This window comes from Falco cherrug, chromosome 2 (assembly GCF_023634085.1).
Source record: "Falco cherrug isolate bFalChe1 chromosome 2, bFalChe1.pri, whole genome shotgun sequence".
NCBI lineage: Eukaryota > Metazoa > Chordata > Aves > Falconiformes > Falconidae > Falco > Falco cherrug.
The window spans coordinates 117,555,718-117,572,383 of NC_073698.1; the positions used below are offsets into that span (position 1 = coordinate 117,555,718).

Sequence of the window (16,666 nt, forward strand, 5' to 3'; positions counted from 1 at the left end):
CGCGTACCTTTTAGATGACTCTTTTCTCTTTGGGATCTAAAAAAAATGTCCGTGCAGATCTCCCAGGTTCATCAGAAGGAAAACCCAGCACACATTCAGCTAAAGTAACAGCTACTCTCTTGAGCTACAGCAATGAATTCAAAATAAACCAGAAACAGCTGAACCAGTTTTGTCCATGAATTTTCAGTCCAACTTTCAGATAAAAATTAATTCCTAAAGCATCTGGAAAGATTCAACACAATAACGCTTACTGTCTGCACTGCCAAATTTTCCCTCATACGTACATTGATTTAATATTTTTTATGCAGTTAAAGCAACATGTAACAGCTTCTACTGACAAGATCAACCTCCTGCATAATACACGTGGCCTTGCCACAGAGCTATTACACGCTCTGTAAAACCAGTTACTCGCACGCTCTTCTCATAGAAGGCCTCCCATCACAAAATGAGGGCAGCATTCTGCATATCCGTATTTAGAGTTTACAAAGCAAAACTGGCTCATCAAAAATGGGACTACCTACATACTACCAGTTTTGCTGCTGAAATTTTGAAATTCTTAAAAAGTTAATCCTGCAAGCTTACAATTAGAAAATGCATCTGAGAAACATAAATGACCTTTCCTTCATTTTACCTATGTTTCAATAAACCTATTTAGATTTTTAGCCTTCAGGGAAATAATATCTAACTGTATATTCTAAAATTTGGGGGGAATAAGTCAAGATATCATTTAAAAAAAAAGATTATTTTGAGATGTTTGTTTCCAATGAATATTGGGCGGGACACAGGGGGGTGGGGGGGCACAGGGGCAGGTTGCCTTAGAATGGTTACACTCCCATTAATCCCGAGAGAAGAAAAGTGCATTGTCATCACAGAGATTGGAGACACTCTCTAATACTCAGAACTGGTGTCCTCCCAGCCCACTCTTCTCTTTTTTCAACCAAGGCCAGCCCTTTGCAGCAGCATTATATGTATACCTTGTCAGTGCTTCCCCTTTGGAAGTGGGGGTGGGAAGGGGAAAAACATCTCAGAAGTAGGTTTTATTTTATTTCTTTCTTTCCCGTAACTCACAATTCCCTATAGAGTTTTTATTCAAGCTTTTTCAGTTGACTTTGATCATTGACCAGGAATGTAAACTGGCATTCCTAAAGGAATAAAGAAAAAAATTAATAGCCTATATAAACAAATTCCTAAACAGGAAAATTATTAGCCTATGAAAAGAAAAGGTAAATAGAACTCTTGTAACATGAAACTGCTGTTGTAATTCAAGGAGTCACTACAAGTGATCCTCCCTCTCCCCATTCCGTTCAGAATTTTAATTTATTGCAAATTATATCCCTAAAATGTCAACCATCCTCTTATTTCTATGAGCACAGTGCAGAAGTCAGGCACTGAGACAGAAAGTACTGGATTTAATGATACCGACACATAGGAATACAGCTTCAGGCAGTGCTAGATACTGCTCCAGGTCACATCCGAGACAACTGCACTAATGTATCTGAGGCTATTTGGGTTGGCAGGAATTGAACTGAAACGCAGTTACAGGCTTTTTTGTTCCCCTCCTCCCTCCCTCCCTCCCCTTCCTTTGAAAGCTAATAAAAATAAATGAGAAATTACTGACTACAACACAACCAACCAAACTACACCTAGAAGTAGCTGTTTTCTAGGTGGCCACTATCGCAAACTGTAACAACTGAAGTATATCTACACACATACTTAAATGACACGGGCCGCTGCGTTAACTCATTTTACCACTGCCATCCTACACTGAATTTTCCAGCGAGTTCGCTAATAACGACGTTGCTTGTGCTGATAGACAAAGATGACATGTATGGCCTGAAGGAATGTTATAGAAATGGAGAACAGGAGCTAGTCACCGTATAAAGCACATGCAGTTTAACCGTGTCGCCCAATCAATTATACTTCATAACCTTGAATTAATATTTTATACCTCCTACCTGTCATTGTTGACATCGTTAATTTTCTTACACAGTTCTAAAAACCAGGAAAAAAAACCAAAAAAGCTTCCCAATCGGACCTTTTCGACTTTAAACATACAAAATCCAAGTACGTGCAAGGTTATCTGTATACTCAACGACCTCAGCGTTGGCATTTGTTTTAAACTCACGCAGGCTATTTTAAGCACCCTTGGCTGTTGGGTGCTTCGTTCACCCTGGCACCTCAGCCTCACCTCAGGCTCACAGCTCGGGATTCAGAGCAATCCAGCTGTGTAACACCGGACACCAGCCAGCTGTGCAGCGGGCCACGGGGGAGAGAGCTTCAAACGCTGCACTGGGCTGCCACCTCTGGGTACAGTTCTGCTGCCTGAAATGCTAGCATATCAAAGGAATTAAAACAATATCCAGGGCATAAAAGTTTACATTCGGTATGTTAGTGTATTTTGCATTGAATTTATCAAATGGCTTACATATACGTTCCCATTTTGATACATATTGTGCCTGCCATGTGCGTATGCCATAGTACCAGAGACTTGAGACGTAGACCCAAACTTAGTAACTTTCTTAGGTGAGGAGCTTGTCAAAATTATACAAAATAGAAAATAAGCGCAAGTTTGAAGTTACACCCAAAAAAAAAAAATAAATCACCATTCAAAATTTTGCAAACAGTCAAAATCTGCAAAGAACATTAAGAATTTACAAGACTGTGAATAATAAATCTAAGTAATCCAGCATTTTCAGATGACTGTGTTGTTTGAAGCAAAAAAGCAGTTACACTGCCTTTATCTCTGGACTACAGCATTCAATCAAGGGGACCGAGCGAAGCAATGGAATCCGAGTGTATCACACCAGAGGTTACCATCTCCGTAAGCAGCGTTACCAGAAACAAACATCAGCTCATAAAGTGCAGCAACTTGGGCTCAGCTCCACGTATTAGTACCAACCAATCTTCCCAAGAGGTTTTAGGAGAGCATTTGGTACTTGTAATGTGCAGCTGCTGAAGAAATTCAATTGTACGCTGAAGACAAACAGCTAGAAGCAGAGGTCATCTTAGAAACTGCTGCACCCGGATTTGTTTGTGGCCCCAAGCTGGGCTTTCAGGCCCCACACAGGAGGTTCACAGTGGTTAACCTCCCCTGAGGCCTGAAGCCAATCGCCCCCCAGGGGTAAACAAGCCATTAAAATGATCACGGGTGGGTCTGCTGACTTCGTTACGCACCCCATGCAGCTTTTCCTCGCGAGCTTTATTCCTCCCATCCCTGCCGCCTCCGTCCCTGCCCTGCCAGCTTTAGGCCACTCTCTGTAAGCATGTCACCACAGCAGGAGCCCTTTCTCACCATCAGATTACTCACAGGCCTGTCCCCCCCCCAGATCCTGGGTGATCACTGAGCAGATCCCCATTCCTTCGTGTTCTGATCGATTCCGTTACCGGCAATTGTATCAACCGAACTATACGTGATGCCTGTAAATTACTTGGGTATACCCACGAACTAGGAAGTCTGGTTCTCAGTGCACGTGGTGGACTACTTCGATAAATGATCTTACGACTGCCAGCATTTTGAGGATGGTTATGATATGGAGAAATAGTGTGAAATGGGGACAACGGACATCGATTGTGATTGCATGTGTCTGCTCGAGGAATGTGGGTATGGTGACCGGCCATGGGTGCGGTGTCTGGTCACATAGGCACACAGCTCTGAGGAGACACCTACAGTTCTGAGGAGACGCCTGCCCCTCCTCCTCTAACAAAGGGGAGTCGGGAAGATGCCTGCCCTTCTTTCTCTGACAAAGGGGCTATTTAAAAGAGAATGAGAAAAGGATGAGAGACATTCAAATGCTACCTAGAGGGAGGGAGTGCTAAGTCTCCTTGCTGGAGAAGATCGGATGGTCACAAGGACATGAATCACCTACAAACCTGCAAGACCACCACATTCCAGGAAACGGACTGATAAGCTAATTAACATACGAAGCGGGGTTTAGGTAACGAATATGTATAGGCGTTAATTGAATATTCATTTGTTCATTGTATAAATGTGAGATGGTTCGTCACTTCGGGTATGCACGCTTGTGGAGGAGCGATCCCCCGTGCATCTGCGCGCAATTAACTCGAAAGTTACAAAGTAGGTATGTTTTAGAGTCTAATTCCGCACGTCAGTTAGAGCCGGTCAGACCTGCGGAGTGGATTGCCTGGTGTCTAAGGTTCAAATGCTGGTGGAAGCTGTTTCTGCAGTAGGTGTGTTCTTCACGTGTCCCTGACTGATGACCAAAAAATGCTGTTCCTCTCCCTCACACACAGACATGCCCCTCTCTTCAGCAGTCATCTAGCCGTAAAGAACTTACCAGAATACTACGACTTTTTGAAGGCTTATGTAACTAAGAGGTCCCAAATTTACCAGAGCAGGTAGATAATTAGCTAGAAAGAAAAAAAAAAAAAAAAGGGGGGGGTGTGTGGCACGCAGTGGGAGACAGAGAGGAGTTTTGTTTTAATTTCCTTGGTGATCCTGGGTATTCTTGGATTTACCTCACTAGATTTAGTCTATTCAAATACAAACACCCACACACCCCCCTGGAACATTAAGACCTGGCAGCTTTACACAGGTACTGTGCAACAATTAGGTACCAAATGTAACACAGCAACTACAAATATCGCAGCAGTATTTTCAGAGTGAGCCCCCAAAAGACAAGATCGATTTCTAACAACAACAAAGACAATGTTTTATTGAACAAATCTATGTACAGTACAAAAAAGTTTTTAAAATGAAACACTACTGTTGATTTATTGCAGTTTGATGGCTCAGTTTTAATTTGTACTCTTATAGAAAATGCAAAGTAAAATAATTTAACATTCAACAAGGAAGCACAAATTTCCTTTCTTGCTGAACCTGTAACAGCTTTTACAAATTAAAGTCCCAAAATGCATACACTGCATTTAATCAGAAAGGTGTTATACAGTACCAAATAAATTAAGAAAATAGTAACACTACCACCCCCTTTGAGTCTTTTGTCCATAGCACTGGTGTTAAACAATAAAAGAAATGAGTACAGCTGAACCTTCAATGTGATAGTAAAATCACAAAGTTTAATGTTATAAATTATCCAAACTATACAATTTATATAGTTTTAATGAATATGGCTAAATAACCAAAGTACCAGTGACCTTTCCCCACAGATATGACCACTTTCAGCATTTTTTTTTTAATTTTTTTGTGAAAGGTGCCTACCAAGCGGCAACTCTTTGAAAATTAGAACATACATGAGCTTTACAGCGAGCTGTGATCGGGTTAGAGTAGACAGTCTTACAAGGAAAGTCTAAATCCAAGTTATAGGCACCTGGAGGAATGTTACTAGAATAAAATTATCAGCAATGAAATGCACAAACTTTGATCCAACAAAGCCCCTCAGCTCATGTATAACTTCAGGCAGCTTTAAGGTATCTGCATGCTTACATGACACCTGTACTTCAATATTTATTGAATCAAAGTGATACAGCTTGAGTATTTCCAATTATGTCATTCAATGCTTAACGTCTGGGGAAAAAAAACCAAACTCAACAACTTTCAAGTCTAGATTGGGAACCTTTTTTAGCCCGAGAAGTTGTAGACTTAGTGCAGGGTAATACTCAACATACTAAATAAGTCTTTAAAAAGCATGTAGAATTATCCCCTACACATTACAAGTTACCTTTTTGCTCCTAATTAAAGTTCCTTAATATTGCAACTATCTGACAATACCAACAGGTATCAGAAAGTAGTTTAAATAAAATGCAATTTCTTTTGAAGTAAAAACCCATTACTTAAACCAGAAATTGTTACCACCCACGTGTAAGTCAATTTAGCATATTTCTGATAGGTGTTAGGTGATGTTAACGTTCCCCTACATAAGAACTTGGCTTTCCAGTTCTCCAAAGCGTATATGCTCAACACATGGTATAAACAAATGGTGGTGTCCAAAAAAACGCATCTTTGAACAAGAATGAGTTTAATGCAGGTACAAAAAATTATGGTCACAGTTTATGCATGTCCACAGATGTACTTATATCTGCACGCTTAAACCAAAGAAAACGCAAGATTCAACCATGTTTTTAAAGCACCTTCAAACACATGGAGCTCCAGGAAAAGGCAAAAAAGCACCAAAGAGTAAAAGTACATTGAAAAGACTTTACACAAACATTTTTGTCATATCTATTGACTGAGCTTTCAAATTTTTAAAACTGTAATACTTTAACTTTTGTTTTCCAAATATATTTAAGCAAATTTAACTAGATTAACAATGTTAAGCAAAGGGGAGCCTGGGAACATTCAAGATGGTAACTGGGTCCTTAAAAATTAATTGGTAACTTGAAAGCAAAAAATGTGAAAGTGCATTTGGCTGGTAAGGTCCCCATCCATTTCACGTTTAAAAACTTCTAATGTATTTATACATGTAAATATATATATAGCGTGTATATATGTATATATAATGAACGATGCATTTAAATCAGTTTTGCAACTGCAAAAAAAATTCTTTGGTGCCTCAAATGTCATATGAACCTCTGAAAGCGGGCTGCTCATCAGTATTAATGTAATGCACACATACCTGTGATCATAATTTTATAACCTTTCACGTTAATCCAACTCAAAGTTAAGGCAAAGATTTTCTAGAATTCCAAAGACTATGGTTTGGAATTTGTGTTCTTTTTACCTCCCAGGAGGGAAAAAGGAAGCAGAATTAATGCAAATATCTGTTTAATTTCACAGAGGATTATTAGCAGAGGCATTACTGAACTATTAAGTTTGAGTTCCAGGACTACTTAACAGCCTATTTTACAATTAAACCCTTAGGTTTGCAAGTGTGAGCCATTGCTACAATGAAGAGATCTTTTAGGTACCTCTTGACTTTTTTACTCATTAATTTTTATATATCTGTTGATTTAAGCAAGCTGATCATCTTATTATGCCATACACACATGGTGATGAAATATTCAGGAAGCAAACTAGCTGAGCGGGAACAGTTGGTCTTCGCTGCCCTACATTTCTGGGACGACTCCATCTGTACACGCCAGTTTTCAGCACTATACCTTCCGTGCCTACAACCGCATTAGATTTTTCAGCTACCCACACAGAACAGGATCCCAAATCAAACATTTTTAGGTGGCAAGACAGTATATGTTAAATTAAGAGGATAAATTAGCACAGTAATTACACAATGTGCATGTTTGCCACACCTCTGTTTGGGGAGGGAAGCCCAAAAACTACAACAGCATCTTTTTGGTTTCCAAACGTCCTGTATTTCAATGTTACAGAGAGAGCTCCACAACTCAAATTTCCTGTCCTCACATTCTGATTGTTTCTATAAACAGTGAATTTTGGATAAAGTGCTTAACATTCAAGTCTAACTCACTCACTAACTTCTGGGAAAGGCTCTCCAAGGGGTGCTACTAGATGGGGTTGTAATGTGTCTTAAGGTTGAGTCGATACATACTTTCTCCCTTCCTGTAGACAGTAAATAAGTAGTTACGGTACTGAGCTGCGACCTACCACCACTATGCAATATCACCTATGTGAAACAGGCTCTTCCGGATCTTTTCGTCCAACTTGACATGTGCTCTGCTTTTGTCTGCCCCTTTTTTTTTTAAAAAAAAACCAAAACAGGAAGCCATCTCAAGTTCTTTTCAGTCATACCAACAGCTGAAGGACCTCTGTATTAGCATAAAATTAGTTTAACTCTGCCCTGTAGTGCAAGTTTAATGCCTTTCACATTCTGTATTTATTTCAACCTGGTTTTGTTAATATCCACACAATCCGCGCATGTACTGCTTGTATTAGTCTTCCTGCACTTACAACAGATGTTTTACAGGACGCACTTAACATACACCTTTACCATAGTCTTGCAAAGGCCTTCTCTTGTGTGCATCTGATATCCACTGTGTGTAACTTTCACACTTCATATCACATCAACTCACTTTTCCTTGCATGCTCTGTACTTCAGGTTTTTGGCTATTTGAGCATTTCATCCATCTTGGATTTCTTTCTACATTCCACTTTTTGGATGCTGAGCGTAGGTGTATTAAACGAGCTCCATGCTTTTGAGCAGATAATGGAATCACATACTCAAACTCTGAAAGAAGAATGCGTGGTTCCTCTATGCATTTCTTACCTGTACTATCATAACGTTAACACCTCCTTGAATGATTCCTTCCCAGGTGTGTGGATGGATACCCTTTAACCACACATTTTCCAACTAAAGCAGCTTTCAGAATTGGTTGTTTTTATTTCCATAAGGCAGTTAACACCTCTGCTTTCTCTGCCTGCTCGACTGTATGCCTTATTTTCCTCAAACCTTCACGCTAGAAAGACTGTGCCGCTAAGCTTCAATCACACATTTGGAATGGATGTGGCTTTTCGGATAACTGGTACTTTGGGGATTTTGTAGCAACCTTTCTGGACTCAAGACCTGCAGAGCTCTTATACCTCTGTGAGTTTTGTCTAGAAAATGTGCTTTGTCTCTATCAAGGTCACGTTTTTCTTCAGTAATTTGAAACTGCTTTATGATTAAGGCCAACTGGGGAACGAACTGATGCTTCTTCATGTAGTGTTTTCTTACACCACTCCTCGTTTGATGCATTTTCCCACAAACGTTGAATCAGGCACCTGTAAAAGAGAAGGCATTGGGATCAAAATAACCAACATCATCATCCTTTCATCTAGAACACTGCTTATGATTTTCAACGTTTAGTTTCAAACGTGCAAGGAAAGAGAGACTGAAGTACCCCCTCCTGTTTTACGAGAAGCCTTTTCCATTAGTTGCCTACCAGTCCTCACCTCTTTCTTATTCTGCTCACGACCTCTTTCTTATTCTGAACAGCATGACCAATTTGAACTTCCAATTTAGCACAGTACTGTGACTGAAGCGTCTAAGTTCTAGCACACTACAATCGCTTAGAAGTCGTTTCTGTCTTTAGCTATTCCGTCTGGTTGCCTGTTTTCAAAGACCGTTTTCTGGTTGGTATTTACCTCCAAACAAACCAACCCAGAAGGACTGTAAGACTTACTTTCATCATCTGAATCGAATCCAAAGAGCGTCTGACACTTCTTTTGTGCAAGGTGAGCCTCAAGTGCTTCTGAATTACAGTAGATGGTCAAGCAGTTGCCACATCTAAATCTTTCTGTTGATTTGCTACAAAATTTATCTTGTTCAGAATAAGCATCTACTTCATCATCCAAAATTTTTCTACGTTTTGGCATGCTAATGTATCGTTCATCAAGATAACTTGGAGGCAATGGTCTAACGTACGGTTTTGTTAAGATGACACCATATGAAGTATTCTCTGTTGTTTGATTTGGTTTAGAAGGTGGCTGCGAGGCAGCAGCATTATTTTGTGGTATATCATGACAATTCTGTAAAACTGGTAACACTGACCCATTTTCTGTCCTTGTTTCATCTGCCACTCTGTCCAAAGGTATTTCTGATGACTTAGATGACGTCTGATCTAGGTCACTGTGCCCATTGACCAGTTGGTCACTAGCAACATTACAGTTTTCAGAATTTGGCTGTAACACAGGTGTCTTTTGGTCTATTAAACTTAAAACTGTAGCGCTACCCTCAGATGAGCTTTCATTTCCATTGTGAATTGCATTATTGGCTTTTTTCTCAACACTTTGAATATATGTCTTTGGTTCTGTAGAATCTTTCCTTGACTTCCAAGTTGGAATTGGTAAATCTACGGTTTCTTTTTCATTAACAGATTCATCATCATCTTGGTAACTACAAACTTCTGAAGGATCATCTGAAGAATCCTTTTCACTTGCGTCTTCTGAACATTCTGCTGTTTTACTTAAATAATGCTGAGCCTCGTGTTCATACAGCAAAGGGAGCTCCTCAAACAGCTCACAGCACTCTGCAAAATTGCACTGAGCTTTAAAAACACTATGACTTTTTGTATGTTCCGCAAGCTCAGTTGACAGCTTAAATCTCTGATTACAATTAAAGTGTAAACAAAAGTAAACATTTGGATACACATGTCTCTTCAGGTGGTCTATAAAATGCTGGGAATCAGCAAATTTTCTCTGGCAGAACCGGCATTTTCCTTTATTCCATTTCATTATATGCTGCTGCACCTTCAAATCAGTTGGATGAGATTTTCTTGCATGTTTATTGAGGAATCTTATCTTTTTAAACACTCTAGCACAACCATTAGCAGGGCACTTAAAGCTTCCTTCCTCATCCAGAGCATCAATGTCTTTTTGAGAGCAAAAAGCTCCGTTCACTTTATGCAGAGTAGGTGACTCCTTATTGGAGCTCTCATCATCTTCAGGCAAACTTTCCGTACTTAAAGCATCAGGAACATTATTAAAACAGCTGTCGCTACTATTTTCAGTAGCGTCATCCTGGTCACTCAGATGGTTTTCCACAGCCTCAAATACCTGTTCCGCATTCTCCTCCTCCACTTGGACCACTTGGTCAGCACCCGGAGCTACTGCAGTCTCTGGTTCGTTATCTTTGGAACCATCAGAATTTCCATTTTCAAGAGACGGAGAAGCATCAGGACATTCTGCTTCATTAGGAGCAGGAGCCTGCTGACCAGCCTCAAGAACTGCAGCCAGATGTTGCCTTTCTATCTTTCTGACATGATTCTTTAAGTGCTTAAGCATAAGTCCTTTTTGCCTGAACTTTCTGGTGCAAAGTACACAGGAAAAACTGCCCTTTTTTTGGTGAGCTTGTGCATGTTTCACAATGTGACCAGCAAGAAATTCCTTGTTGCATATCACACAGCGGTGCCTTGGGACATTTTGATCTAACATTTCAGATGCCTCAAGAGCTTCATGGTTCTTTTTGCCATTACCTTTGGACTGGGCTTCAGAGAGGTCTTCAGGGTCAAGCTCCCCATTGCTGACATCTGTTAAACAGACACGTTCCTCACTCAGAGCCCTATACTCCGTTATCTTCTCTGTGTTTGCAGTAGCGTTTTCCAGTGTGCTTTCACTTAAGCCAACAAAGGCTTTATCCCCCAATAATGCTAAACAATTCTGCTTGATCATCAAGAAATTCCAAAACTCGGGATCAAAAAACAAACCTTTTTTCAAAATTGGAAGCAATTCAAAACGTACACGGTTTTGAACAGAGCTAGTGCACTCATTGTATTCTTCATCTGCACATTTATATAAATGTTCAACAGTGTAGTAAGATTCCAAGGTGCGCTCAAGAAAAAAGATTGAAAGAGCACAAATTCTGAGGATCTCTAGGTCATTTGGCAGAAAATGAGCAATTGCTTTATAAATAAGACTCTTCATGTTGGGATCTTCACGGAGGTCCAACTGTAGAGCACATCCACATATCTCAACACATATCTGAAGACCATCTTCACCAACCTGCAGAGAGGAAACAACAGTGTACATAATTATAGAGTATGCACATTGATATTTTCCTTATGGGCTTACAGAAGTCTAGAGCTTGAATATAACAATTAAAAAAAAAATCTAACCCACAGAAAAACAAAAAAGAACTACTATAAACAATGCCCAAACATCAACTCCATGCATTTATATTCATCAACTTGCAAAACAAGTCAGGAATTCAGGAAGCATCCTGCTAGTAAACTTCACCTGAAGGCACATTTTAAAATAATGCTCAAACAAGACTATGAAATGCAGATACAAAAATGCTCAAAAACAACCTCTCATTTGCACTGAGCTACACAGCTGCTGTCAACAAAGCTTCAGATACTTTCACCGTGTGCAGTTCGTTCTACAGTTAAAGACTACTAATTATTTGCAGATATAAAACAAGACTCCAGCAAATCATATCCAATCTAGCAGTTATGTTCTGCCTGCATCTTCATTATCGAGGCTGCCTCGCACTTTAACTGGACAGCTGCTCTTTATTTTGTCCCTGTTCCAACTCATTCAACTTGCATTGCACAAAAATACAAGTTATAAAATACTGCCCTCAATTTTGAACGATGACCACCAGGAAAACCGTAACAACCCACGGCCTGAAGGGCCTGACTTCTCAAAATCGACAAACTATCTTTCCAATGAGCAGAAATCCAATTCCACACTTTAGGCTGGGGGGCCCTGCCATGAAAATGTAATTTGGAGGGATGATCAGAAACATACTGCCCAACAGGCGGCAGATGAAAGACTTTCAGAAAGTTTAGAAAAAATTAATACCTACCCATATTTAAATGCGCATAAACAAACACATATAGTGCTCCCCATGTAGTGGGTTATTAAAAAATACAGTCCTTCAGACATAAATAAAAATAAAAGTTATTCATGTCGCAAGTATTTTAGAATACATACTGACATTAAAATCTTGAACAGCAGCAACCTTGTTGCATTTAGAATTGTACAGCAGCACCCGTGACAAAATAATTTACCATTCATTTAGGGCATAGAATATGAGAGCGCTCTGTTCAGTCAGGTCAATGATAATAACCAACGTTTGTCTGGAAAAAACATGCACTCCTGTGTGCAAAGCATTGCACGTGGCGTCTTTTGCAGAAATTTGTACGGGACACTGGAAGACTAACATCTGAAGCGTGAAACACAATGTACTTTTCTGAAGCAAGATTATGCCTTCTATCTTAGTCTCGCTTTTCCTTTATGTTACGTGAAGCACTTCAGATCTGATGAGAACTGGTGAAAAACTTAACAGGGTGAAAGGTGATACAACGGCATTACACAAGTCCTATTTCCTTAAGGAGCCAGGCTAAAGGAAAGCAATCGTCTGATCTTTTACGTTTACTCCATGTATTTCCCCATTTATTTAAAGGATTACATTCCTCAAACTTACTGCAGACAGAAAAACTCAGAATTCAGTACAAAAAAAGCCACCAAATCTTCCAAATACACATCAGATCAAGAGCAATCATAATGTTGAAGCACATTCTGGAACATGACAAAATTTTTAAGAAAATATTGTGTCCTTTCCTATGCCCTCTTAACTTTCCACAAAAAGCACTCATTGCATAATATAAACATCACTTTGCTTGACTTTAACTAGTTACAAAAAGAATGGGAGATGGGGTAAAAAGAAACAAAACTTACTTCATCCTTAATGACCTTCATGAAAGGGAAAATTACTCTGACATTTGTAGCAATTCTTAAAAGCTGGTAGCACTGGTCGACAAACACTTGTTTTGATGGGTTAGATTTAAGCTGCAGTTTACTCCAAATGAAGATCAGGTCCCTATAAGTACAGAACAAAATATTTCAATTAGATAAAGTTTAAGAACTCTATCACCAAGCATGATGCATTACTAAGAACAGCTATTTGCATATCCTGGAACTAAAATCATATTTGAGGGCGTACTATCAATCTTGTTAACACCACAGCTGTACACAATGTGCACAATGGAAAGTGCAACTTAATTACTTCATTAAAGCATTCAGGGTATCGCCTATCGCTGAGGCAATTAAATATTCAACAAAATATTAATGTATTCAGCTTAGTATCAGGGAACTGCATAAAATCAGATGCTACAGCATCAAGCCCTTAACGCTACAGGCACTAAGCGTCAGGCTGAACAGCGAGCTCTGTGTGCTCTTGGGATTAAGTTACTTTCACTGCAAGGATGAGGAGTCCTTCAGGAAAAGAAGTGTTAGAATGTGGAAAATGGGAGCGCTGTAGAAAGCTAGCTTCTGCTGCGGTCCACTGACAGGAAATACTGATGTTGTCCAGTTACACATATTACAACACAATTTCTCTTTACTGCCGTCATCACTGGTCTTTCTAGCCAATGGCAGTTACATGAAACTATCAGGCTCTACAGCTATTCATACAGCCCTGTGATCTTCAGTCAAACAATATTTTTGCCTGCAACACAGAAACATAAGAATAGGTTGCTAGACATCTGTGGCAGAGCTCCCACACAGGTCATGTGTTTGGTATATAAAATCTAGCTAACTGAGATTTACAGACTGTTCTATGCACTTTAAGAGACTCAGAAAGGCAAGCGGACTTAGAAAATTTGCCCAGCACTAAGATTTTTAAGACAAGAGTAGATACAGTTAGGATTAGGCAGAAATCCCACCACAACGTTACAATGCAAACAGGGGACCAATCCACTTCCATTTTCTGAAGGAAGACACTTTTTTATTCTACCAGCCTCCTCCCTCAGAAAACACAAACCCACTTACTGACAAAATATTTGGCTGTTCATCCAGAGTCTCTAGTCTGTGCCAGATACAAGTCAGACAAACCTTTTGAGATTAGGCTTGTCTAGTGAGGTCAGTGCCTGCACGAAGTGACAAAACACAGACTTCCCTTTTAACTTTAGGACAGCTCTACAATTCTGCTTGACATTTTGAGAGCTAGACAAGAAAGCTGGATTGTTTTCTTTCATTCAGAACCCCAAAAAACTGAAGTCAAAAGAACGACTTAGCCTACATGGGGAAAAACTCTAAAAAGGGAGTCCTATAAGCAGCTCTACCCACAAAAAAAAAAAAAAGTGTCTTACAGGTTTTCTAAAGATACAAGCTGTTTATCTCTGCCTTGACCAGGCTGGAAACCTACGTTACTGAAGCCTTTGCAAACTTCTTGTACAAGTTTGAAACTAGCATCTTCGTGCACCAAACCATTCATAAAAATTCAGTGTAATCTCAACCTGAAGTACAAAAAAACCTAACCACTTTTGCTGTTAAATGTTACCAGAATTAAATAATACAGCTTCTGCTTGGCTTTGCCTCATAGCATTTCAGAACAAGCCATTTCAACGCTAACCCCAGAGAATCTGAGAAAACTTGAATTATTCTTCTGAGAGATCAGTGGTTAAAGTGGCTTGCCGTGTGTTCAGACAGGTGTGACGGCTGGCACAAGGAAAGAGCTGAAAAAGGAATGCAGAAAACTGAAAGCAGGAAGAACAGCTCCATGGGTGAAGAGCAAGTTGTTAAATCAGTTCAACCACCACTTGACTAGATCCTGATGTGAAATAGTATTTTAGTCATATTCCTCCATGCAGACACGGAGGTTTCTCCTTCTCATTTTGATAATCATTAAGGATTAAAGCATTCTTGAAGAGCTTATTGGACACTACTTCAACCACTTAAACGCTCTGGATACTAACTTTAAAGCTGAAGTCAGCAGCACTTGGGGTATTCCTGTGCCACTGACCACAATGCAGATGAAAAATCTGAGATAATACAGGCAGGGGTAGTTTTCCATTTGCTTGATTATTCTGGCATAGTAGTATAGTACTTAGTGACATTTACTTCTTGGGTAGTCTAACAGTTCACACTGAGGCCTGTGTCAAAACTCTTGTCGACACGGGCTAGGGCTATTTAAATTATTCCTGTGAGATCACAGAGCTCTGGTACCTCCTCTTTACCAGAGGCAACCAGGTATTCCAGCCTGTTAACGCTCTGCAAAGTACCGAAACCGTTGCGTGCCTCCAGGAGAAACAAGAAAGTGGTGAAGCCACCCTACCTTAGCTAGACCTAAACCTTTGCTATTGTTTGGTAAGTAGAAAGTCTGTCTTTCCCTGGGTATAAATACCACACTTTACCAGTGTTATCCAATTCACAAAAATTACCTAAAGGTGAAAGACTGATGGAACATGTGGGAAAAACTCGGACTTCCTGAACGTACTGCACAGAAACCACCTGAAAACAGCCAAAAGAGCATTTAAAAATTGCCTGACAGAGAGGGCAAGCCATTCTGCCACACCTGTTCCACAAAAATCTTGGCCGTCTTCCTGAAGAGACATCACTTTTTGATACTAGAAAGTAATTAATCACATCATTATGGACTGATCTCTTACAAATACCTTGCCACAAATATTTCTAGTAAGATGAAGCACAGCTTGCTTTGTGATTAATTTGTCAGTGGGCTTTCACTTCAGAAGAATAACTCAGATTATCTGAATCCAGAATTTATTCTTAACATCAACGAAAACAGTAAGAGTTTTGTGACAGAGCTGCTTAAAGTTCAGCTTCCTCTGAGATAATGAGAGCTAATGGCTTCAACTTCAAGATTTCATATAGGTCGCTCCACATGAAGCAGTAGCAAGTATCTGCTATTTACAGCTTTCTAATCTACTTTGACATCTTATCGTTGCTAGTAGTCCTTGCTGCTAGGTCCCTGCAAGGTCCTCAATTCCAAACCAGGCAAGATGATTTATACTGTGCTGAAAAAATTAAAAATCTTCTCTAGGGAAAAATACATGTCTTGGATTAATTTAACCTGGCTCCTACTTCAGAAATTTGAACTACAGTATAGTCATGCCTTCACAAGATTTGTTCCAGTTTATATTATCTATTAAGCGTTATGCAGAATTTTCTTGTTGGGTACACAACTGTTAAGGCTCAGCATCTGTAAAGAATGAAACAGCTGTTGTAGTAGCTGCACAGGCATAACTGCTCTGAATGGTTTCAAAGATCCTCAAATTCTACATTCTGAACATAAGATTAAGATACCAAGAGATGCCAAAACTGTTTCCTTGCTGAATAGGTATCAAACAGTACTTTAGCACGTTCTGGAATTTCATTTTTGATATCCACTTTGCCAGAACATAAGGACAGACATCTTGTTTTGAACAGCAATTTTAAAAATGGATGATGCAAAACCTAATTATCAGCTGGGTAAGAACAAAGTTAACATGTTACTACAGCGGAAGATGTAAAAAGTAGGTTTAATTCCAGTATTTAAAATGCATTTCTTAGAAGACTAGATTCCTGAAACACAAAGCACTAACTGTGTCGCTAAGATGTGTAGGTTACATCTGCAAATTTCCT

At 39.6% G+C, this 16,666-nt stretch overlaps 1 protein-coding gene across 2 annotated transcripts in view; it reads right to left on the bottom strand.

Annotated features, from left to right (window-relative positions):
* Positions 1-5,125: 5,125 nt before the first annotated feature.
* ZNF654 (zinc finger protein 654) overlaps positions 5,126-16,666 on the bottom strand; it is a 36,070-nt gene continuing 24,529 nt past the window's right edge. For both annotated transcript variants that reach the window (XM_055701639.1, XM_055701640.1), the window contains 3 exons: positions 12,983-13,124; positions 8,986-11,302; positions 5,126-8,584 (listed from right to left, as the gene is read on the bottom strand). In XM_055701639.1, coding sequence (XP_055557614.1) covers positions 8,577-8,584; positions 8,986-11,302; positions 12,983-13,124 — 2,467 coding nt within the window. In that variant the 3' untranslated portion in view covers positions 5,126-8,576. The remainder of the gene's footprint in view (positions 8,585-8,985; positions 11,303-12,982; positions 13,125-16,666) is intronic.